Below are 24,182 nucleotides of genomic sequence, written 5' to 3'. Positions count from 1 at the left end.
ATCCACATTTCCGCAATTTTCAATGGATTGCAATATATTAAAAAAGAAGGTTGAACACTTAATATTGTAAACATTCCATCTGTGTATTCCTGAAGCATGTAACATAGCCTTTTGGAACAAATTTTCTCATTTACCTTATCAGTGGCACACCAAAGTAACTCTAACAAAGTCCATTCATTCTTTATCAAGCAATATTTCTGCAGAAAAGACAATATTCACACCGCCCAACAAAATACAAATCAAATCTTAAACGGAGACATTCTTACATCTGCTGATAACTGTTTTGTGTAGTTATTGCCGAAGACCACACTTTCAAGAGAAGGAATCACAGAGTCCCTGTTCTGTGCTGGTGCATTCCTGTTCAACCATGTGTTCTTCACTGGGCGAGGAAAACTGCAAAAAGCACAAATGAACTGGCAATTAGAACACGCTATGTGTTACAAAACTCACAGTTAAAACAAATTACTGAATTTTCCTGAAAAGTAGTAGAAATAAGGATCCTCAGTAAGATCCTGGAAGTTCCTAGCTGCCCTTTTAAAACCCCTCAGGATGGCCCAGATACCTCAGTTAAGTCTCTGGTGCTGCACTAGGGTAACAGTGCTTCTAAAGCAGTTCTCTTCAAAGCAGGTCGTGAGCTAGTTGGGAGAAATTTAAGACATTACTACCCTCAACTGTTGCTATCTCTCACAATGAAGGTGAGCAGACTCTGTGCCAGCAGACTGTGGAAGCTCTTCCTCCTTATTTCCAGTGCAAAACTCAACTAATTTAAAGGATATTCCTGAAAATTTAAGCCATAAATTTTGAACTGTAACAGGTAAGAAGAATTCATTTTCTGTGAAATTTGCTGTGGGGACTTTACCTCCTAGAAATGAGGCAGTACAAGCAGCTGGAAAACTGTCATACAAACTGCCATTGATGTTTTCCTAAGAGATGCCTGATCTCTGCCCACTGAGAAGAGCAGCCCATCCTGATCCCCTGGGAGGACAGAGCATCCTGCAACAGTAGCCTTGTGAGAACAAAGAGCTGGGAAAAATGAAAGAAAGATGAACACAGAAAGTGCAGACTTTTAGATAATGGGCAGAAAGAAGCAATGACAGGTTAATAAAAAGTGTAGATTAGGGCTGTACATGGAATTATGTCCTCTCTTTCAAGAAAAGTGTTAATATTCATTGTTCCTGAGAGAAGGTGAACCTGGATGCTAATCTGAAAATGAAAGCACTCAAGAAGTGACCCCTTCCTAGCAAAGGAAGGGTTGCCAATAATGTGTCACCCAAGCAGAGGAGTAAACTGTAACCCAAGAAAGTTCAAAGGACAAAGGGAAGTGAAGTCTGCAGTGTCCAGGTTTTTCAGAAAGAGGTGCTCCAGAAAAGTGTGCCATATATTACAATATGGAGTAGCCCAGCTGAAATAAAATACTGTAAATTTGAAGGTTTCTTCCTCTCTCCACCCCTAACTGATTTAAAGGACAACTTGGATCCCTAACATGATTTTGTGTACATCAGTAACATTCTAATGTAAAGATAACAGAAGCAGCATGGAAATTGCTGTTTTGATTCAGTATCTCCTCACACAAGCTATTATCAAGTTGGTTTAAAATTAAATAGCATTATTGTATCATCACTTGAGAAGCCAGAAACAGAGGAAAAAAATGTAAGAAAACCCTCAGATTTTCTGCAACCTTTTAAAAAGTCATCAGGGACAAATACATTTCTGACTGAAAATTAGTAACAAAACCTGGTTTTTGTTTTATGACAATGAAGTGAAGTTTGACACTACAGCGATGGAAAGAATACAGGTGAAATGCCTGAATTTCACTTGTGGTACAGTGTGACTTACACTTCATATACATTCTGCTACTTTAAGTCTGTAATTTTATCAGATGAAGTCTTCAACAACAATACTAGCTTATGATAATTCCCATCTCCTCAGTACTTGTTCCTCTCCCAAATAATGCTGTGCCATCCTTTCAGATGTGCCGGTTCAGTTACTATAAAACCACGCCTAAAACACATCACCAAAACAATCTAACTTGGAGGGGAAAAAAAAGACAGAAAAAGAAAAAAAGCCAGTTGAATTCTCCAAACCAGCACAGTCCTACAGCACAAAATAGCTAACATACATAGACAGCTTTCCATGATGTGAAGACAGGGACAAGCAGTAGGCATATTTCAAGCTAAAGGCTTGGACATTTATGGCATGGCCTGAATTTGCATATGAAGAAACTTGGGGGAAGCAGTGTAGAGATTTGAAGACCATGAAAAAAGGCAAAGATGGATATACTAAAGAAAAAGCTGTGCAAAGAACACTTCACATTTGTGGCTGACTGTATGGCCCTTTTTCACACTTACTTTTGACATAAGTGAGGTAAACAAGAGATTGCAAAGGGTGGCACAAGTCAATGAAATAAAAGGCTTCAGTAAAAATTAAGCAAAAGCTTTAAGAGAAAATTAAATTCTCCAGCTCCATTTACTTTAAGAAAATGGCAAACGCAGCATCTGCAGACATCACTGCCATTACAGTAATAACTGAAAATTGTGAAGATAGCTAACAGATGTCATATTTGTATTAATGGCACCTATTCCAGTCACTAACTGGAGCGAGCAGCAGATCCTCCTGATGAAGAAAATCTGTAAGTATTTATACTTGCATATTTATATATACAGATATTTATACATTCCTCCTCTGGCCTGGAGTATTCTCTCTTCTACACTACTTACTCTTATTTCTTATAAAAAAACCCTCAAAATTTGTTCCAGGTAACTTTGAAAACAAGAAGTTTCTCATCCCTCTGGACTCTGAATTCCAAAATCATCAAAATGATAACTATACTGGCCACAGATTTAACTCCTTCCAAAGTATTCAATTTTTATAACATTTCCATTTGGACACTCAATAATTTATTTGCATTTTATTAATAAAAGATTACCTTATCAATGGCTGATGCAGAGCAACCAAAGAAGCATGAACTATAACCGATATGACAGAAAGGTGGAAGTAATCAAACATAACATTGACGTAATGATGAAGGCCCCGGTGTAAGTTAAAGTGCAACTTTAAAGTTCGGCTACTAATTGGCTGTAGTGTGGTCAGATCATCTGGTCTAAAAAGAAAGTAAAACAAACCAACATACAATTAGAATGATCATACTTAAAGTACAAGTTATTGATAACTGACGCAGATAGCAATTTAGCATAGGTCTATACTTTGGAATGCAATGACATCTCCCTCAAGAAAAAAAAAAGTACAGAAAAAAAAAGAAATCAGAATCAGACAAACCAGTTATGAAATCTTAACAGACTCTGGCACTATTTTTTTTTTACCTTCATATATGTCTAATATGAACACACTATGACTATATATAATAGCGATTTAGTAAATTTAAAAAGTTAACATGTATTGTTGCTTTAATAAAATTAAACTTACGAATAGTCTGTATCCGTGAAGTGTAGCTCTAATGTTAGCAGAAAATTCATTTCATTAAGAGACTCCTCAATCTAAAATGAAATTGTAAAGCATTAAATCTTTTCAGGTCCCTTATTTACACTAATCAGAATTGCATATAATGAAGAATTAATTATCTGAATATAGTAAAGTTAAATGGCAGATTACCTTCCTCTCATCTAACAGCATTTTTATTTTGAAAATCATCACATCATTCACAGAAACTTCCTCATTTTTGTAAAGAATCTGAAATGTTTTACTGCAAACTATGTTGTCGTGGATTGAAGCAGGAAAGGCAAGATCTGCACCTGAAAAGAGAAACAAGTATTAATACAATTGGTCTAGCATCTGGAAACCACAGAGCAGCTAATAAGTGGAACTATCATTCCTATCATTTTCATGATGACTATTAAAACTGTAACACCAATAGTATCAGCAGTTTCCATTTCAGGACTGAATTTTATTTCAAAGAAGTATTGTATCAATTTTTTAAATGTAATTTACTTTTAAATATAAGTCTGAACTGCAGAATTTTTGCTTTGTTCCAAATTGGAGTAAGACATTCTAGGCATCAAAAATTCTAATAAAAATATGTCTTGTTTCATCCAGCATTCACAGTGATTTGCAAGGTTTAACCACACTGAGAACTTTTAGCTACCTACAGAAGAGGCAGAGAGGTTAAATGACATATACCACTCAACTGAATTAATCAAGAACAGAGGTGGTTCATTCTTTCCTTCTGTATCTTTGCATACTGCTCTGTCCAGACCAGTTCCAAGTGTATCACCTGACCTTTACATTTCTCATTCAATATGACACTTCTGCTTTCAGTCCAGAGGCTGTTTGTGAAAAAGAGTTCAGAAATGGCTGAGGAATCCTTTGCTCAAAAAAGGTTAAAAGACTCATAGAAGAAATGAGAAATAGTTTAAAACAGTTATTGAGGAAGTATTTAGCATAATAGCAAGGGGCTATCACAGAGGAAATATCATGATGGGCACTAACCTGTGAAACAACACATGATGGAACTTGGAGGAACACAACTTACAGAAATACTAACGCTTTCTTATTACTCCTTTACAACCAACCTCAAGAACATTAACCTCTTCCAGAACACAAAGTCTTAGAAATTGTGTAAAAGGGGGTGCAAAACATTGTTTTAAAGTATTTTGATATTTTTCAATAAATTACTTCAAAGGAATCCAGAAAATTAAAAAAAAAAAATTTCTGGAAAGTTTGTGCTTTATAGATTTGGGTTCTACAGGCCTCTCACTGTACCTGGCAAACACTCCCACTCTACAATCTTCGTAACATCTTAGTTCAACTTCCCTTCAGAAACTAGAAACAAGTAAGAACACTGGGTTTTGCTGAAGTGCTTTCATAAATATCATCAATTTAGGCATTCTGGACAAAATGCTTACAAAGGCTGAATCATTAAGGTGTAATTCTTCTACACATAATGCCACTTTCAGCTTATATCCACCTGTGTCATCTGTTACAGGTGAAGGGCAAAGCAGGTATGGTTTCACATAACACGCAATCTGATATAACTGCACAGCATCAGCAAAAGGGATCTCCCACTCTGGTCTGATACAAAAGAAGTAACAGAGACACGTGGCCAATGTCCCACTTCCTATGCAGCGTCCAACTCTGAGTTACAGCCCTCAGTTCTGCTGACTTCAGTGTAATGTGAAACGGCACCCTCAGAAGTGAGTGAGAGGAGTCGAAGAGGAAAAGCTGACACCAGGAACAGGCTGAGCCACATCTATGTGGGCAGCAAGGTCTCACAAACATGAGGTCAACAAGGTCAATAGAACTACTATTTTTTAAGTCAACTACATACTGATTGGTCAAGACTATTTCTGGCTTCTATCCACACAAAAAGTCATCTCAGCAACAGAGAGGAAAAATAGTGAGGAATTAACTTATTCTTGCATTGTAAAAACGGACCTTTCATTCCTAATCTGACTTTTGTTTTTTCATGCAAACCAGTCACAAGTTTCTGATAGACGGAAGAATTCAGAACAGCTTCAAATCTGAAACAACCTCATACAGGCTAGAATTACACACGTTTTTCTTTTAACTTTCTAGAGCATCACATCTCCCTACAAATTACAAGACTGCCAGGAGACCTTCACCAGGCTGGTGCTAAAGCATGTGGCCTGCCCTATCACAACTGTAATGACACTTGTTCTGGGTCCTGAGCAATTCTAGTGAGCTACTAAAAGACAAAAGAAACAGAAATGGAAGAAAACTGGATTTAAAGTATCATGGGGCCTCATGAAGATCTGGGAAGGGCTAGGCAAGGGGTTAAAGGAGATACAAAAGAATGGGAAGAAGGGAAAAACTGAGACTGTGTATTTGAGTTGGGTAAATAAAAGGAAGAGACAGATCAAAGAAACAGTCTGTGGGAGAGGTGGAAACACAGCTAAGGTAAGGAAATTGGAGGTGACTTGTGCAGAGACTAGGGAAAGCCAGAAGTAGGCAAAATGACCTGGACTAGGAAAACCATAATGCTGTAAAAGGGAACAGAATTTAGATCAAATAAGTATGAGGAAGACAGAACAAGAGATAGACAGAAAAGTATAGGAAGAAGTACCTAACCAAGAGAGGTCATCATTCTCAAGAATGAGAGTTGTGGGCTCCTGTCCAGCCTCCTCTATGGTCAACAAGGAACAGACACTTTCAGATAGTAGGTCAACCCTCTCAGTGCTAGTCACACATAGCCTAATAGCAGCTATTTTCTACAAATAACAGCAGTCTCAGTAACTGGCACCAGCTGTTCCACCACCTTGAGCAGAAGAGCTGTGAGTTAGAGCTAAAGCATCCAGCTCTGCTAAATAAATCAAACAGCTGAAACAAATGGAATGTAGAAGTTCTCAGCAAGACCAAGCACTATCATATCCACAAGGACAAAATAATGCCCTTTTACTGACCAGCTTGTACCCTTCTCACCACTTTGTTGTGGCACAAACACTACCAGTAACTACCTGAAAAACTAAACAGAGACAGGTCTAAAAAGGACTCCAGTTTGGGGGTTTGGAGGGGTTTGGTTTTTTGTAAAAAGGCTGCTTGTCAGCTGCATCAGTGCTCCAGTTGAGTTCCCTGGCCATAAAGCAATATGAAGGTAAGATGGAGAGGCCAGTGGGAATCACGGGCTGATTTTTATTTTTTTTTACAGTACTGCTGATCTAAACTCACATCAAATTGCAGTCTTAATGTTTACATCCTTTATGCCTAATAATAAGACAAAAGAGCTAACACGTATGTCACAATTTACTAACAAGATAGCAGCTTTCTGAAAAAAATAACTGAAGACCATTCTAAAATATACCATGAAATGGAAAAACATTTTTTTCAGCAATATTAAACATATCATTAAGAGACACTATTAAAAAAGTATGTTTTACTAAAGGATCAGTTTAGCAGAGCTCAAATCCCTAAACCACACTAAACTTTGCCTTTGAAGCTGGGTAATTTTGGCTCATGAGAATTATTTATTTCACACAAATCTGAAAAATATTCAGGAAGCTTGACTAAAATTCACTATCTCCACTGGTGTTCTACTCAGAGTTACTTTTAAAATAGCCTCAAAAATTCAGGTTTACTATAGTAGGTTTTTCTTGCTTGCAATCCCAAGAATTTCACCTGACATTTGAAAAATTAATTCATTTTTTGCTTTTCACATTTTTACAGCATGCTGAGATGTGGGCTTCACAGAATTAGGAGAGCACCAGCAGGTTTCTCCGGGTTCAATTTGCCTGGACAAAGAAACCAGAAGTGAGTGCCATATTAAAAAAAAAGAAAGATGAGGGAGTGGGTAATTCTGCTCAAGAGGTTAAATTTATTTTCAACTTTGCCAAGATAGCAAGAGAGCAAGTTTGAAAATGGCAAGACTGGATCCTTTCAAAGTCTTTGGAAAAAAAATTAGCTTAGCAATCTGTTTAAGAGTCTATATCTGAAGTTCTCCACTACTTTGGGGTATCTATTTAAATGAGGTCTGCCCTTGGTGATCCTAGCCTGAAACATGGAGAAGACAGAGTAGATCAGTGGAAAAAACATAAAACTAATAGAAGAAATCACTATGTTTTCATACCAACAGAATTAACAGAGGAAAAACAGTAACAAAATTCTGTAATTAACTTTTAAGGCTTATTGCTAAGCACAAGCTAGTTTTTCAGCAGATCATGAAACAGCTTATATTTTTATTAATAAAAAACCTAAAAATATTTTTATATTAGTTATAACAATATAAGACATAAAGCATGCTCCCTTAATTAGCAAGGCAAGATAATGACCACATTTACTAAACGTTTTTGCACTTACCAGTTGCATGTAACAGGCTGGCTTCTAATTTGTGTGGAACTCTTGGAGGAATTTTCATAGATGTACGAATCTGGTAAAAGCTAAAGCAAAAGACAATGATTTGCAACACATGTGGTACAGTACATCTCATTTATCATATACAGACAGATACAGTGACAAAGGCAGGAACAGAGAGTGGGAAGGAGGAACAGGTCAAGGAAGTCTATGAAGCTTAAAACTGGTCTTGACTCTTCATCCTGTTGGGTTTTTTCCTTTATCATTAACCAGAGTAGCAGCCAAACACATGAATAAAAGAAGTCTCAACACAGAGCTAGTCTTTCCACGCCCCACAGTGTCGGGGCAAACATTTATGACGATATATGGTAAACTACACTGGAGAACTGATGTGAATGACCAAGATTGATCTCAGAAAGATCTACCACATAGCACATCTACAGGACTGCTATAGCCAGTTCTACCCCTGAAGGAGCTATTTGTGAAACTGAAATGTGTCCCCCTGCCTCCTCCTCAGTGTTCCCCAGAAAACACACCATATGCCAAACACTCTCTACATTGCTTGTGGCCACCAGATATTAAAAAGTACAAATATAGGGTCGCACGAGGCAAAATATGACACTACTTGCAGTGTTAAGACATAGTACTATTGCCTTACGCCATCAAAGGCAGGAACCACAGGCCTAAAATTGAAAAAATGAACACAAAAGTCTTTTGGATCTCTGCCCCCATCTTTAAACAGTTTTTAATCTTATTCAGCTCCATACTGTTTCCAACTTTGATTTTCATATATGAAATCCCTGTCATCCATACTGATTTTATGGAGGTCTTTACATAAACACAAGCACCCATAAATACCCTTAGATGACACATTCTATCTATCTCATCCCATTTCAGACCATTTATTTTTGTTTGAAGGGGTTTGCTTCAGCTCCTCAGCGAGCTGACATGACCTACCACACAGCTCCACAAACACCAGCACCAACGAAAGGGAGGGAACAAGAACATTCAAAAGTAGAGAGTAGGAAGACAAAAATGTCTTTTTAGGCAGAAGCATGGTCCTAAATGCCCTTATGAGCGAGTTATATAATTTACCCTTTGTATTCCACTCAGGGTGTACACTCACTCACAACCTTACAGTTCATTTTCATCATCCCCACTATTCAAATCCAAACTACTCTAATCTACTGTGTTGTTCTGATTTTGGCTTCTAACACTTCCAACTAAAGCCGACCATCCAGAATTTTACTAGCAACTGATGCAACTGTGTACTAGCCTAACAATCAATCAATAAAAAAAAATGCTTAATTTCCTTCCACAAAATTAAAAAGTCAATTTTAGTCTGGTCAAAACTACATATCAAAGAATGCTTTATAATAGAAGATACTTAATGAACCAGTAATATTGCTAGAAATAAGAGATGACAGCAAAATGATTCCTACCTCTTAAAAATCAAATAAAACTTAGCCTATTGCAAACTAATAATTATATAATTTGTTTTTAAAAATGCACAGGTCAAGCGTTATTCCATATACATTCCTTAACTGATTCATAAACGGTAAATTAATTCATTTTGTACTGGATTAAAAAAACCCCCAACATTAAGCTTTCACTGTCATCTTCTCCAAGAGTGTAAGGAATTGAGGATATTAAGAGGGCACTCTAAACATTAATCCATGAGGGTGCAATCTAGTACGCTGATGTACTCCTTTTCTCCAGGTCAGATGCGACTTCCATCATTCAGTGACTCATTCACCTATACTGAGGACACATGATACATTATAATGTATAATGGCCTCAGCAAAGAGATAAATTTCCACCAGCCTCAGTTTCACAGTGTCATTTCTGGATCCACAGTAAACATTTATCAAGAGCCTGACATCCTACCACTACAAGCTGCATCTTCCCATGATCCAATGACTAGCCTGTAGTATTATAACATATTGCTTGTTACTTCAGTTATTAATAAAAGAACGCAAAATCATTGCTATGGATTATATTAAACATTGTCTCAGTAGTTCAGAGACATGCCAGATACTTTACTTCGTCTCACCATAACCTACCAAACTGGGTCACTTTAGGCTTTAAAATAGCCAAAATCTGCATCATTCTCAGTTCATGTTTAGGACAGCATGACAGCTCTACAGAGCATAAATTTAATTAAGGCTTAACAACTTTACCAAATGTGGACAGATTAATGAATTAGGACTATAACAACGTAAAATGAAAGACAAAGGCAAAATAGGAACTGAGCACTGAATGGAAAAAAGGTGCATTGTGATATTCCTATTACTTAATGCAATAAGACTCATTTGCCCTAAAGATGCTATTAAGTGACTGTGTTTACAATCTGGGCCTCAAAGAAAGCAATCAATAGAACTGTTCGTGCTTAGAATGTAATCTGTGAAACCAAAAGGTCGTTAGGACATCCTTCCTTTTCCTCTTATTACTTGCTAGCAATTAATCAAAAGCCGACTACTCTACCCTTTATCCAGTAAAACCTTTACCTGCCTGATATATTTTAATTTGGGTTAATGGGGAGATGAAGGTGTATTGTTTGCTTTTTGAGACAGGTGGATTTGATTTTCAGTAGATTTATACTTTAAGCAGTTTATAACATAAAATGTTCACCTGTTAATCTGAATAATAAAGTCCTGTAAGAGTTCAGCTCAGGGAAAATATGTAAACATTAATTCAAAATCTTGTGCTCAGATCTTTGAAACAAATATTTAACTGCATCAAGATATTTAAGTAAGAAAAACAACCTCCTACATAGTATTTACCCAAATTATTCACTGTCACTCATCTTTAATCGCCGTATATACTAAGGATCTATCTGCAAATGAAGAGCTATGATACTGAAACGGAGTACTTTATTCACAAAGGAATTACATTTGTAATACATAAAATAAGGAAATGCTTTCCAAAGTTAAGATATATAGTCCTCATTTGACAGAAATTTTAAAAAGAAATATCAAAAAAAAAAAAGCATCAAGCCCCATTACTCTCTTCCCCCCAAGCCCTGCATTCCTCATCTTCCTTTCATCTCTGGTTCACCTCATTACACAATTCTCAATTAGTGTCTCAATGTTTCTTTTTCTATTTAAAAAAGAAAACCAAACTCAAGTCACTTTCAACTATTTCCCAGCTGTACCATAAGCACTGCTTCGTTCTCCTATACACAACTAACCCATAAACCCGATCTATTCTATTGTATCTGTTTGGGCCTCCATTTAACAATTCAGTATCAATAACTTGTTACTCACACATCACATTCAATTATCACAAATACCGTTAAAATACTATGTAACTAAGATCAGAATACAATCAGCTCTCCATTATCTTATGTAACAAGAGAATAAATTATCCTGGGTAGTGGAAAATCCCAGTCAACAACAATGCTACAGAGCATGCCACTGATGCAACAGTAGATGTGCCCAAATAGATGAAGTAGGTTGGGTCTACCAACGCTTTAAACCTCATTCCAGCATCTTCCAAGAGATGGCTTATGCAAACCTAAATCAGGCAGTTCCAGGCTTAGTGCTACAACTTTTCAGAGGGTATGACAGTTTGGATCCATCAGTGTGTCTATACTAAAACACCTTCCTGAAGCCCACAGGAACAGAAAACATGGTACAAACATCTCAGTGGCACGACCTGTGCTAAAACAAAGTCAGTAAAATTCACACGCCCCACCCTGGTAAAGAGCATTTTCTCCAGCATGCACCTGGAAGTCCCAGTAACATGACAGAGGAATACATGAACTGACTCTGCACCAGGATCAAGTCTCCTTCTCAAGTCCTGACTCTGATGACAACCTGGAAAAATGCCTTACTGATAACAGACAGGGGCTCTGCAGTTAGCATTAAGATTCCAGAAAAGTGTTGGGGTCCTTAAAGCTTAGATTAGTAGTGATATTTTTGGTGAAGATTTTTTAAGAACAATTTGAAAAAAATCTGTGTTAATCTCTTTTTTGACTGCATTAAATAAACACCATTTCCAGATTATTAAGGGTTACATTTTTCATACAACAAAAGAAGTCAGAAATATTTTGACAAAGATGCTTTAAAGCTACTCTCCCTGTTTAGAAGAAAATCAATGGTATATAGAAAGGTGGTATATTGTAAGAACACACATTAATCACCCATGAAAACAGCAGCATCCATCAGTGTAAGGGCCTTTTGCGACTTTTTACTCCATTAGCTGAAGCAGGATAGCTGGGTATTCATAAACAGATTAAAAACAAACAATAGAAATACCATCAATTTACAATATGATGGAAAAAAGCACTAAATAATGGATCGGAAGCAAGAACCTGCTATGCAGTAGTTGCCAAATTACCCTAAGAAACTATGCCATGATGTTTAGAAGCACCACCTGATAATTCATCGAGATGCATTTGGATCATCTTTGATTATGCGACTATGGTTTGGCACTTTAAAAGCCTAGGCTACAACAGCAGCTAATGAAGTAGAGTCTTAATGTGAGTCACTGCAGCACAGGCAGTGCAGGGAATAGATCCGGGATGAAAAGCAGACCGACAGTTGGATGAAGGTCTGGCACCACACAAAGAAAAGATTTTGACTGAGTCTCTAGCACCATTTTGTCAGGACAATGAGCAAGTTGCAACTGCTTGACCTTCATGTTACTGATGTAAGAGTGATTTGAAGGACAGTCTCCAAATGGAGACTGAGTAAACTGAGACTTGAAACAGTCTTAAGGATACTTAAGCATTGGAACAGGTTGTCCAGTTAAGCTGTGGAATCTCCACCTATGGAAGCTTTCAAGACCTGAAGGGACAGAGCTCCAAGCAACATGGTTTGGATGGAGTGCTGACCCTGCTTTCAGCAGGTGCGTGGACTATATGACATGCTACTATCCCTTCCATCCTGAATCAGTCTATGATTCCAGAGGTTAAAGGAAACCTATAAAACAGGATTCAGCCATTTACAGCATGATATCTGAAAGGCAACAAAGCGAGAAGTGCGCATGGTTGGGACCTGGTATGCAAAACCTGTTGGAGATACACCTGCAAATGGAGCATATTCCAGCTCCTGGCTTTTCTGGCTCTAAACTCAGGAAGACATTCTTGCCTGTACACAGGCAAGACACTTCTCAGCAGCTGATTTGCTGATTTCTCTGAAAGGCAGCACCTTCCAGTTCCTATTAAATTTCCAATGTCATAGACTTGAGGGAAAAAAAAAAAAATCTATTAACACTGCCTCTGAGAATTTGCCAACCTATCCCTCTCTAAATGCTTCCAGCATTTACCTTTACTTATCTTGGCCACAGACATGAGGTTGAGGATGAACACCAGATCTCTTTCTCTGGTTGCATTGCTTAAAAGCTTTGTCCTAAAACAGTTCCACACCCATGCTCCAAGAGGTACCTTTGCATTTGTTTCACAATGTGCTAGATAGCCTAAATATTTGAGATGTTTACTGAGACAGCATACATAAGCAAAGCCAGAGTCACCATTGGAGAGCTTATAAATAATCAGGAGATTTCTGCCAATTCCAGTCTACACAGCCTCTCTTCAGTAAATAAATGCACGTACTTGTTAATGTCAATTTATCTCATTTATCCTCAATGTAATCATGCAAATCCTTAATCACACTATTGAAAGGTTCAAGGATATCTGGAGCTTAGTGTCCTTACTACAGATCTTGTAAGTAAAGGTCTTCTGAAAAAGATATCTAGAATTACTGCTCTCCTGTAGGAAGAGGAGACCTCTACTGTCCACCCTGTATGAAAGATTAAATCTTATCCATCATTAAAATCTCAAATATTCAAAATCTTACCCTGCATTAAAATCTCAAATATTCAAAATCTGACATGCGCCAGAAAATGCTTTCCAACACAGAAAAACTGTCAGGTTTCTTTTTTCACTGGGATCATAATTTACATGGGCATAATTAAGTTTTTTTCATTACATTTGTTGAAAAATGTAATTTATAATCTGATCAGGAAGTAGGTTTATCAATAACCAGAATTTATCTTGCTACCAATAAAACAGGAAATGTAGAAAGTAATGGTTATCTTTCTTTTTCATGCTCTCACATGGAACCACAGGCAGTAATGTCTGCATAGGCAGTCATAAGGGATAACCTTTATTTTAAAAAAATATAAATCTCATGCATTAAAAAAGCATATGTGCTTTTACAGAGATAGCTGCATGAACATTTACTTGAAAAGACACTTTGCCAGCTGAAGTACATTCCAAGGGAAAAGTACATCCTGAAAAAGCTTCATAATGCAATTCATCACTGAGGTGAAACTGTTCTGCAGTTCCTCTCGCCAGGCAGAGGAAAGGCAGAAATGCGCACAGCAGTGTCAGACCTTTCCTCCTCTCTGAGTCCCAGTGCAGTCACCGAACACTTAAATGCACTCAGTCACATTAACAGGAGCAAGCATTTAACATCGTGGACTGCAAAATCCACACACACACTAGGCCACCTGCAGGTTCACCAAAAGAAGAAACAATCGTGACCCTGCAATACACAAAACCTCGGGAGAGCTCTTGGGTTCTACTGAACGCAAGGCCCTGTTGAAAACACACCCTCCATTGCAGACCACCACTAAGACTCCTTCCAAGGTGAGCAGTGGCTCAGGCAAGCATGCTCCATTTAGTGCATGGGGAAACTGTGCGGGGGATGCAGCACAGCTTTGTAAATACTGAGTGTGGCACTGAAATAAGGAACTGTGAGAAAAAGGACAGAGGAGCGAGTCTCTTGAAGAAGCAGCAGCTCTGGAGGCATCAATGACATTGTACTGGCTACGTCAGACTGACCCTGGCAGAGCTGTGTCTTCTACAGATCTTCTACAAATCACACCTCTTCCCACAAAAGCAAGCCTGTGCTCACAGAAACTCCTGCTGCGGTGAGAGGCTGAGTCAGCAAAAAGTTGAAAGAATCCAACAGGAGAGAATGTTCTTTTATTTCTGTTTAACATTCCCTCTGTCCTACAAGCTAAGCCTCTTGCTACTGCAGAGACCCTATATTATTAGTTCTTTCATGGATTTATAAAAATCCATTTTAAAAGCACTAAAGATATTTAGCATTTCACACAACCAGTCACAAGTCTGTACCAACCAATGCCAGCATACATGCACTTTTCGAGGCAATCTGAGCATGCTTCCGACATTTCAAGCACTTCAAATGATCATGGAACATAAATACTCTATTTTAAACATGACCAGAGATTAGTCAGAATTTTTTTGGTAACCTCATAACTATTCTGCAAAAAAACAATCCAGGCAAAGGCACACAAGTACGGATCAAAGAGGAAAATCAGGAAGGGAGTAAAATAAGGTGTATGGGAACAGCAATAAGAGAATATAAAAAGACACATAATAAAACACAGGCAGTAAAATGCTGTTTCTCAAAGTGACAAATGTAAAAAGAGACAACAACTGGTTAGCCTGTTCCTTAATTTTCCGTACCAGGAGAAATGGCAGTATCATCTATAAAAATTTAATGCTACCAAACCCAGCTGGGATCTACAGACTACCAAATGATCACCAAACTAGTTACAGGGCTTTAATACAGGTATAGGACACAAACAAATAAAATCTTATCTTGCAATCACTTTGTAATAAATACTTTAATATGGACCAATATGAGATTACACTCGGCAATAATTGTTGGGTTTATCTCATTTAACAAATTCTAATTCAGATACTTCAATAGCAGGAAAATTACTGTGCCCAAAAGACTTTAATATCTTTTATCAATCTCTTCTATGAAAAATTCAGGTATTTCCCAGCTGGCTAACATATTTTTATTAAAATAAATAAAACAAAGGGAAAACTTACAAGAAAGAGATAAAAGGTTCCCATTTATCTGAAAGCAAGTTTCCCTGAAAGTGAATTACTTTTTAAAAGTACCTCACATATCTATGGCACACATTACTTCTGACAATTATATATATAAACTAAACAGTTATTAGACCAAAAGTTTGATGAGAATTATTTGGGAGACTAATACCTCGAATAAGTCACAGCAGTTTGTTATGAAACAGGATTAAGTACAGAAGACAGGGGAAAGTAGATGCAGCTGGGGATTTTACCTTATTACTACAAAAGCCTTTCCTCCACATTCTTACCACAGGCACACTCAGGCAGAATTCCTACAGTGGTTATGAACATTTATTTTAAAACTTGAAAGGGGAATACTCTCAAATAAGTATTGTTTTTTTTAAAGAGCCATATAAACACAGAATACTAGATTAGCTCTTACCTAATCAAATATATCTTAACTTATACTAGTCCATGTTTATAATTTTAGTTCCTCTTTCATTTCCTGTTATTATGGAAGGGAACAAGAAAGAAATCATACTAAATTACCTTGCATCCTTAAATTGGACCAGCTCTGTGAAGCTCATCTTCAGGGTTAATGATTTCCCATATTCTCTTATATAACAACTTTTAAACTCTGTTTATTTAGCTTGAAAGTATTTATCATTTCACTTCTCCATTCAACATACTAGCTTCGCAAATGACATACCACAAGCGTTAAATCACTGAGTGGCTTGAATGCTTCTGTTTTCTGGGGATAAAGGTGTGGGATGTTGGGTTTTCCTGGTAACCAGGGTCACAATAAAGTTCCACCCCTTGCAAACAAGCAGCAGTTTTCACTCAGACACATAACAACATGTTAATTTTGAAATCAAGGTTTAGCAAACACAACAGATGGGAGACCACAAGACAAGTCTGACAACTCATTTTCTAGCATTTACTAGTCTTTCAAATTTTTTAAGTTTTGCAGCTGTGCAATTCTGTTCCTCTCATCTGTCAGTAATGAAGTGTACAAGCCTTACAATTCACTTTTCAGCTGATTTTAATGAAAGGCAATCTCTGTTTTAATAGCAAATACATCATACATTTAACCAGAGATGGAAATTCAGGTACCACAAAGGAAACTGTTGCAAAAAATCATGACAAAAATGCCCATATGATCTGTTGTGTCCTATGTAAGATATATCAAATAAAGGTCATCCCTCTTATCATTCACCAACATCTTCATTTTTTTTTCCCCTGTAGAAAGCTACGTCATTCAGGGAAGTCACATTAGCTCCTCTAGTTCAATTTTTTAAATTGAATCACTATAGTTTCAAATATAACATACTGCTCTTAGATGTTATTAGGACACTAAAAAAGAAAAATAGTCTTTTAGAATCAGAAGCATCTATCCTTTTTCCTTCAAGCAAGGCACAGTTTCATGATTCATTTAAGTCAGCTTAAAACAGTGTTGCCATAAGTAGGAGCAATTTGCAGTTCAAAACCCCTTTCACATGTTTTTGCTCCTCCTCAAACAAGTTTTCATGTTCCAGCAACTGTATGGTAAATCAGATCAACACACTCATCTACCTAGAAAGGGAAAAAAAGAATCTAGTAGGGGCTATTACGGAAGGCAAGACCACACAGCCAGGGGAGAAAGGGCGACCATTCCCTTCAGTGACATGACATGGGCTGAGGTCAGGTTGAGCTACTGGCGGGTCTCCATGCTCAGAAATAATGTGAAATTGTACTGCCACTTCCTGCAGGTTTTTTTTTCCCTCATCTTCGAGAGTTTCAAGTCTGAAAGGATTGACAGAAGTGAAGCTGCTCACTGTGTACTGTATTCATTATTAATGCATTTCTCAAGGAATACTCTCAGAGACTATTACCAGAATGGTACAAGCAAGTTATGAAAAGTTAGCAGCAGAAGACCTGTTTCTCCAAATTCCAAAATTCACATTCTTATTAAGGTGATCCTAAAAACTCACAGATGTCAAGGAGTAAGGTGAACATTCAAGATTTGAAAGCAAGAGACTCCAAAACACTCTACTTCCTCCCCTTTCATAAAAAGCAAAAAGTTGCTGTTCTTGAATAGACTGTTTATTTTTGCCACAGTAGAGCCACCTTCCTATGGCAAAAATATTTCTGGTCTCCTAACACTTACCCCATCTAGTACATGGCAGCAAATATACCCTTAGAAGAACAAAGTTAAAACTCCCAAGAGTTAACCTTCTGATGCCAGTTTAAATAAACTAAACAAATTACATGGGCACAAACACACTAAGTATCCAAACCCCTTTTTCTCCTGCCAGGTTCCACAAGCTGGATGCCCTGAAGACACACAGTGCCCACTGAATCTGTTCAACAAGTCTAAGAAATTAAGCAAACAAAACAAAAATTTATTATTTTTCTGAAGTCTACATTTTGTCAAAGGCTTGTTTTCAGGAAACTGTAATAAGCATGTCAGAAAACTTTAAACATTATCCAAAACAATTTGAAATAAATTGCATGCAGGAATGTATTCAGGAAAGGTAGGAAACAAATTGCTGAAGGGAAGGCATGCAAGAATACTACAAGATGAAAATTGAGGACCGAACAGCATGATGTGGAATGGGGAAAAATTCCATAGAAGAAGCACTAACTACAGCAATACGACTGAAATGCAGAGATGATCAAAGTGATAGTATATACTGTATGCATGCACTGAGGAGCCTCTGTCTTTCCATGGGCATGAGTATCTGAATCCTTGTGTTCCCCTAATGAGGCTGACCTCCCACCACAGCTCCCTGTAAACTGGGATCTGCAAAGCCCACTGAAGAAAAATCCAAGTTCTCCTTGGGGAGCTGGGAACTGGCAGTCTCTGCTGCTCTAGATGTCTGCAAACTCACCTTTCTATCATCTCCTCCTTCCATCTTTCAGAGCTGACCTACAGAAAGGGACTCGGCATTCTGGGGGCAATCAGAGCCCTTTCCCCAGCAAATACCACTTGTCCAAGTCCTTCTCTTTGTCACACATGCAAACTGGTATCTGGGAAATCCTGCCCCTCCTCATAGTAAGAAAATACCAAGAATAATGTCTTGAAAATGAGACTATACTTTTACAATACAAGGATTTTTGCAAGAAATCAATTTTAAGGAGTTTTTCCATTTTTCTTCTGCACTGTCCTCCCAGGCACTCAATCCTGCCCCTCTGCTGCAATACACTGTCCCCTTCCTCAGTTACACCAATGCACTACTTGCAGAGCAGTTCTGCAAACTGAACCAATTCAGCCGCTCAACTTAGAGCGGGCTGCTACAGCAGCTCAGCCAGCACAGCTGACAGGGCAGTGCAGTGGCACAAAGCAGCCAGCAGAAAAGGCAGTGGAAACTGCTAACTGGCATTGCTGGGCAAGCTCTGTATCTCTACATGAGAGCTTAGGGAAATCAGAATTGACATACCTGACATCTGTCATAATTCTGTATCCTAGGGGCAGGGATGCCAACTGAGATGAATGCAGAAGTTCAAACAGAGGTTTTCTTTCAAAACACACTAATCTCTGGGCTGCTCTCACTCAGCAGATCATAGTGACATAATGGCCTCTCCTGTTAAAGAGATGTCTTCCTAATATGGAGGTTGGAACTTTTACAGACATTTCTCTTAGGATGTGGTCCAACATTACAGTTAAAGCAATCCAAAAAGCTTGTTGATGACAGAATTAGGGACCCCATTCCTCCTGTGTGTTTTAGACTCTGTTGCACCAGCACTGACAATATCTGATCCTGATGCATGCCAGGGAGATAAACTGGCAAGACCAGAACCACACCCTGTGATTTTTTATTTTTCTGATGGCTTACCACCTTGAGTTGACCAACCGTAAACTGAAAGAGCATTAGTGCAGGCACACATGAAGCACTAGAAGCAGGACCACCCTGTTCAGTCAGCTGCTATCCCATAGATCTCCCTACCTGTAACATCTATACCCTTAGCCAAGTGTTCCTGCCAGCTTAACCCACCCTCCAACTACACTGCTGACAAAAGCAAGTTTTTTTATTGACCACAGAACTGCATGACTGAAGAACAAACAAAACAGAAGACCATGCATATCACACCTTTTGGCAGATGCATATAGTTGTACTGGCTCAAGCCAACTACAAATTCATACAGTGAGACATGCTGGGTGCACTTTCTCATCCTCTCCCTCCACTAAAACCAGTGCTCAGACAGTTACACAACCATCCATATCACAGAAACTGGCACAGGTGAAAAAGTACTTCTGTTTTTTTCCCCAGTCTGGGCACCTCTGATAGTCTGGAAGTTACTTCTTGCATTAAAAACACATGAAAATACACAATGAGTAGCAGCAGAAGTCTTGATCACTTAGTGTACTGTAATCATCATCTTTTTGGAGAAACACACATTTTAAAAGCAATTTTAAAACTTTGTGAAGTTATTTATGGATAAACATGAACATGATGGTCCAGTCTGGAGGGCCGCTAACTCTTTGGAGGTGTCTTGAGCTTCTTTTCCCTGCCAACTGAGAGAGAATATGGGAAAGGAAGAACAAGTGGAGGGGGGTGAAATAAGATTTAAAAGTCCCAAAATCTGAGAAGTTACTTTATATAGAGTACTGTAATTGGCAGGAAGTTTAAGGAGTGAAAGAGGAAGGTATTTTGGAGAGAGCACTTGACTCAAGTGGAGGGGGCAAATCTGAGTTTGGTGGTGGGACTACGCCTGGTTCCACATTCAGATAAAGCTATATGCTTTCTGAAGTGTGTGATGATCCAGTAAACCGCTGTTGTGATTACAGATGCAGGTATACATAAAGGTATGATTAGATGTATGTGCAGCAGAAGAGACACAAAAAAACACTATACCAGGAACTTCTGTCATACCACAAGGCAGTGAAGACTTTGGAACATGGAATGAGCATCTTTCTATCTCCCTCCCTCCAGGTGGCTATGGATGGTAAACTAACCCAAAGAACTAACATAATCACCTTTCTGCTGTAACTATTATGTGTATTAACCAAACTCACATAAATAGGGAAGAACACTTCGGAATGATGAATCTGTCTCTGTTTTTTGCTACCACCACACAGGGACAGATCTGAACTGTAAGCCTATGCAGAAGCTACATGCTTCTGCAGAAAAGTGTGCTAACCCATTAAAGAGTCTCAAAATTAGCAATTTTAATGACTAAACATGTATTTAATGCAAAATTAAAACTGCTACTGCTGTCACATGCCATTCCAGAACACTGAACTCAGAAAAACTGATTTACAAAGAGAAGGTACATATTCAAAAAAACATTATTCTGATGTCTTTAACACCTACTCCCATTCTACTGTCATACTACAGACAGAAGCTAGCTATACTGTTCTACAGATAAAGAAATGGGCCTTCTCTAGAGAACATCCTTTTATACTCAATACTGTCTTACACTGTCACTTACTCCCTCAATAAACTCACTGATCATGTTTCTTCTGACAGTCTTCATGGCAAGGCATACTCATATACAGTTTTTACTTTGCAATGTGAAATGGTACCTGGTCTTACATACACAAGACACATCTTTGATTGCATAAAGAAAGAAGGAATTACATACCCCCCCCAAAATAGAGTCCTCAGAGGAGCACAAATGACATAAACCATATAAGAATTACATATAAACTTGCTTGCACACGAAATAGCTGTGCCTATCTCAGTGCTGTCAGGCTCCAGCAAGACAAGGTGTCCTAAGTATGCATCTGAGCTCTTCAAATTTTGGTGTTAAAAAACCCAGAATTTTGCCAGATTCAATGCCTGAAGGGTATGGAATGACATTAGACAGCTTTAATTCTGAGTTGACAAAATATTTTCAATTGCAAAATGACAATTTCAATAGCAAAAGTTATGATGTTTAAAATTTCCAAAAGTACTACATGGGTCTAAAAGCTAAAATCTGAACAAAATTCAGGTGATCTGAAGTTTGTACTCAGTATCTGAGTAGTCTAGAATATGCAATGTGTAAATCACCAGCATCTGACAAAATTTAAGGTTATTTTTTTGAACCTATATGGGGGGTATGCAGGAAAAACCCAACACACCAAAGTTTTTATACAACATACTTCCGGGACAACTACAATTACTAACTGTCAGCTATACCTCTCTGAATAATGATTGAAGAAATCTTTACACATCAGAATATGTACCTAAACCAGGTAGCTTCAGGATCTGATTTAGTTTCTTAAATTGGAGGCTATTCTTCCAGGAATGAACATGGGGAGAGGGGATGGATTCCCTAGGTGTCAGAGGAGAAGTCCAATTTACAACAGCTCTAGGTGACCTCTAGATAGGCTTCCTTGTGTGGCAAGAAGTCTCCTAATGCAGGTATCTGAAGACAAGCAGTACAACCTCCCTATGTCTTCAGTTCCACTCACATAGTAGCTAAGGCAGTGTATACTTCAAAAGCCTTAATTTCTCAGCTAACTCAAAGGTACATCAAACTGTTAATGTCATTGGTGTCTCAGACATCCTGCATCAGAAGGGTTAATGGGATATTTGATTATATTGACTTTTAACTTCTGAAGCAATACCCGATTTAAGATATGATTCCCCCACTGCTCATTCCCACTCTTACCCATTCTTGTGTCAGAGCAAACTGGACTTCTAAGTGTGCATCCACAGTTGAACTAGAGTCAGAAACTGATCCACTTTTAAAAAATAAAAATAAAACCAAAAGAAAATTATTTGTGTTGTTTTTCCTAGATATACCATTCCCTTGAATTTAAAGCCCAGCCCTCCAAATCTTAAACCTGCACTACTGCTATTTGTATTACTGTAAAACCGTAAGCTGAAGAACAGAGCTTATCTTGCAAGCATCAGACAAATTTGACAGTTTGCTTCTCCCTTTGTAAGGACTGTATTACATTATGTAAAGATCACAGTGCAATACTTCAGAAGATAAGCTACATGTCAGAATAATTCACAACACTTTTTTCCAGAAAGCTATGTCATACAGAAACGTAGTTTGAAAACATAAGTATGACTAGGCTGTATGAATTAAAAAGAAAATCAAACAGGTGAGTCTGAATGTTCTTTGTCCATTAAGAGATTGTTATTTGATCATATGCTGACAACACGAAACATTAGCAGAGGCAACTTCTTTATTTAAGGACAAAGCTTTTTCACTCCTGATGTAGCCAGGAAAAATAAAAGTGGTCCTACTAAAAGTGTACTCTTCAGATTTTAACTACCTGTTAATAGATTATAAAACTAATACAGACAACTCACTGGATCCAGAAAAAAAATACAACTTTTCATATACTGCATTATTTCTCATGAAATTACTGTGTAATCATAGTAAGATTCGTTAAAATTCATACTCTGATTCAGTGTATTTTCTTTTATGCCACATTACACAACCACACACAGAAATATAAAATGTCAGTGCTGCTCAGACACATCAGTATCTGCACATGAAAAAAAACATAGATCTATGGAACAGAAGAATACCGTAAGGCTAAATTTCCAGTAGTCTCTGAAGCTTAAATTCCTTTGACGTTCAGTGGGACTTAGTTTCAGAATCAACTTAGTGCTACTGAAATCTTACCAATAACCTCATTTCAGATGCCAAAAATGGTTTTTACGTTAGAATCCACTGAAGTCTCTTTTGTGGAAGGTATTTAGTACTCTTCTTCCATCTGTTAACCAGAATTCATAAAGGAAAAACACTTTAATAAGTGTGGTAGACTTATATTACTAATGTAAACTCTTGATGTGCTTTTACAAGAATCTTTTAACCCAAAACAGTCAGATAACTAAACACACTGAGCACAAACGTAAACCTGCAGCTATAATAAAGAACTACTGTTAATATTTATTTTACTTGCACTGTTCACAACCTACTTAACTTTATACTTGACTAAAATAACCAAGTTATGTTTCTTAAATGCATAATGAAACACCTGATATTCTACTTCACAAACAAAACTGCTACCGAAAAAAAACAGATAAAGCACGCACATAGAGATATTAATATTGAAAACTGTCTAAATCCAGCTTCAGCCAGTTGTGTGTGCATGCAATGACAAAATAACTAATGATTAGTGACAAAGTAAGAATTTAACATCAGGATTATGAGAATGCACAGACAGAGGGAAAACGTAGACTAAAGTTGTTTTCAAAACAGATCTTGCAGCAATGTGTACGCTACACTAAACTAACTACACTAAGTTTCTTTAGCTCATTATATTTGCCATTTCACAGATGAAAACCTCATCTTTTCACAACTGAGGGTTACTAGGAAACTTCTCTTGCTACCAACAGGAAAGGCATAACTATTCCAAGTTAGACATCAAGATTCATCACTTGGTCAGAGGTGGAACACCACAACATAAACAGTACTACAAAGCACTGTGTCACATTCAATAACAAGTTATTTGAATTCAGAAATGTTCAGTACATCTATATCTCAGTTGAGGATGCTGATACATACAAAACACACAAGTAAATGTGGACGGGAAGAATCCAGTCTGCAGCAGAAAAGTCAGTAAGCGATAAGTTGCTCTTACAGTAACAATGTCTTCTGAAGAACACCACTGTAAATAAAATTCATATTCAACAGGAGGCAGTAGCAGGGGTAGACCATGTTATAAGTAAACACCCTGAGCTTCTGTTACGAACAGTGT

General features: G+C 37.7%; 1 protein-coding gene across 5 annotated transcripts in view; it reads right to left on the bottom strand.

Moving 5' to 3' along the window:
* Positions 1-24,182, bottom strand: part of FAM135A (family with sequence similarity 135 member A) — an 81,457-nt gene that overhangs the window by 46,836 nt on the left and 10,439 nt on the right. For all 5 annotated transcript variants that reach the window (XR_003397994.1, XM_026844779.1, XM_026844783.1 and 2 more), the window contains exons 4-8: positions 7,765-7,844; positions 3,610-3,749; positions 3,424-3,494; positions 2,927-3,100; positions 267-393 (exon numbers count right to left, since the gene is read on the bottom strand). Coding sequence is in view for 4 of the 5 variants with exons in the window: in XM_026844779.1 (XP_026700580.1) it covers positions 267-393; positions 2,927-3,100; positions 3,424-3,494; positions 3,610-3,749; positions 7,765-7,844 (592 nt within the window). In the remaining variant the exon portion in view is untranslated. The remainder of the gene's footprint in view (positions 1-266; positions 394-2,926; positions 3,101-3,423; positions 3,495-3,609; positions 3,750-7,764; positions 7,845-24,182) is intronic.

This window comes from Athene cunicularia, assembly GCF_003259725.1.
Source record: "Athene cunicularia isolate RWA chromosome 3 unlocalized genomic scaffold, athCun1 chr3_part1, whole genome shotgun sequence".
NCBI lineage: Eukaryota > Metazoa > Chordata > Aves > Strigiformes > Strigidae > Athene > Athene cunicularia.
The sequence above is the reverse complement of the archived record's forward strand: the minus strand, read 5'-3'. Positions and strand labels throughout refer to the sequence as shown.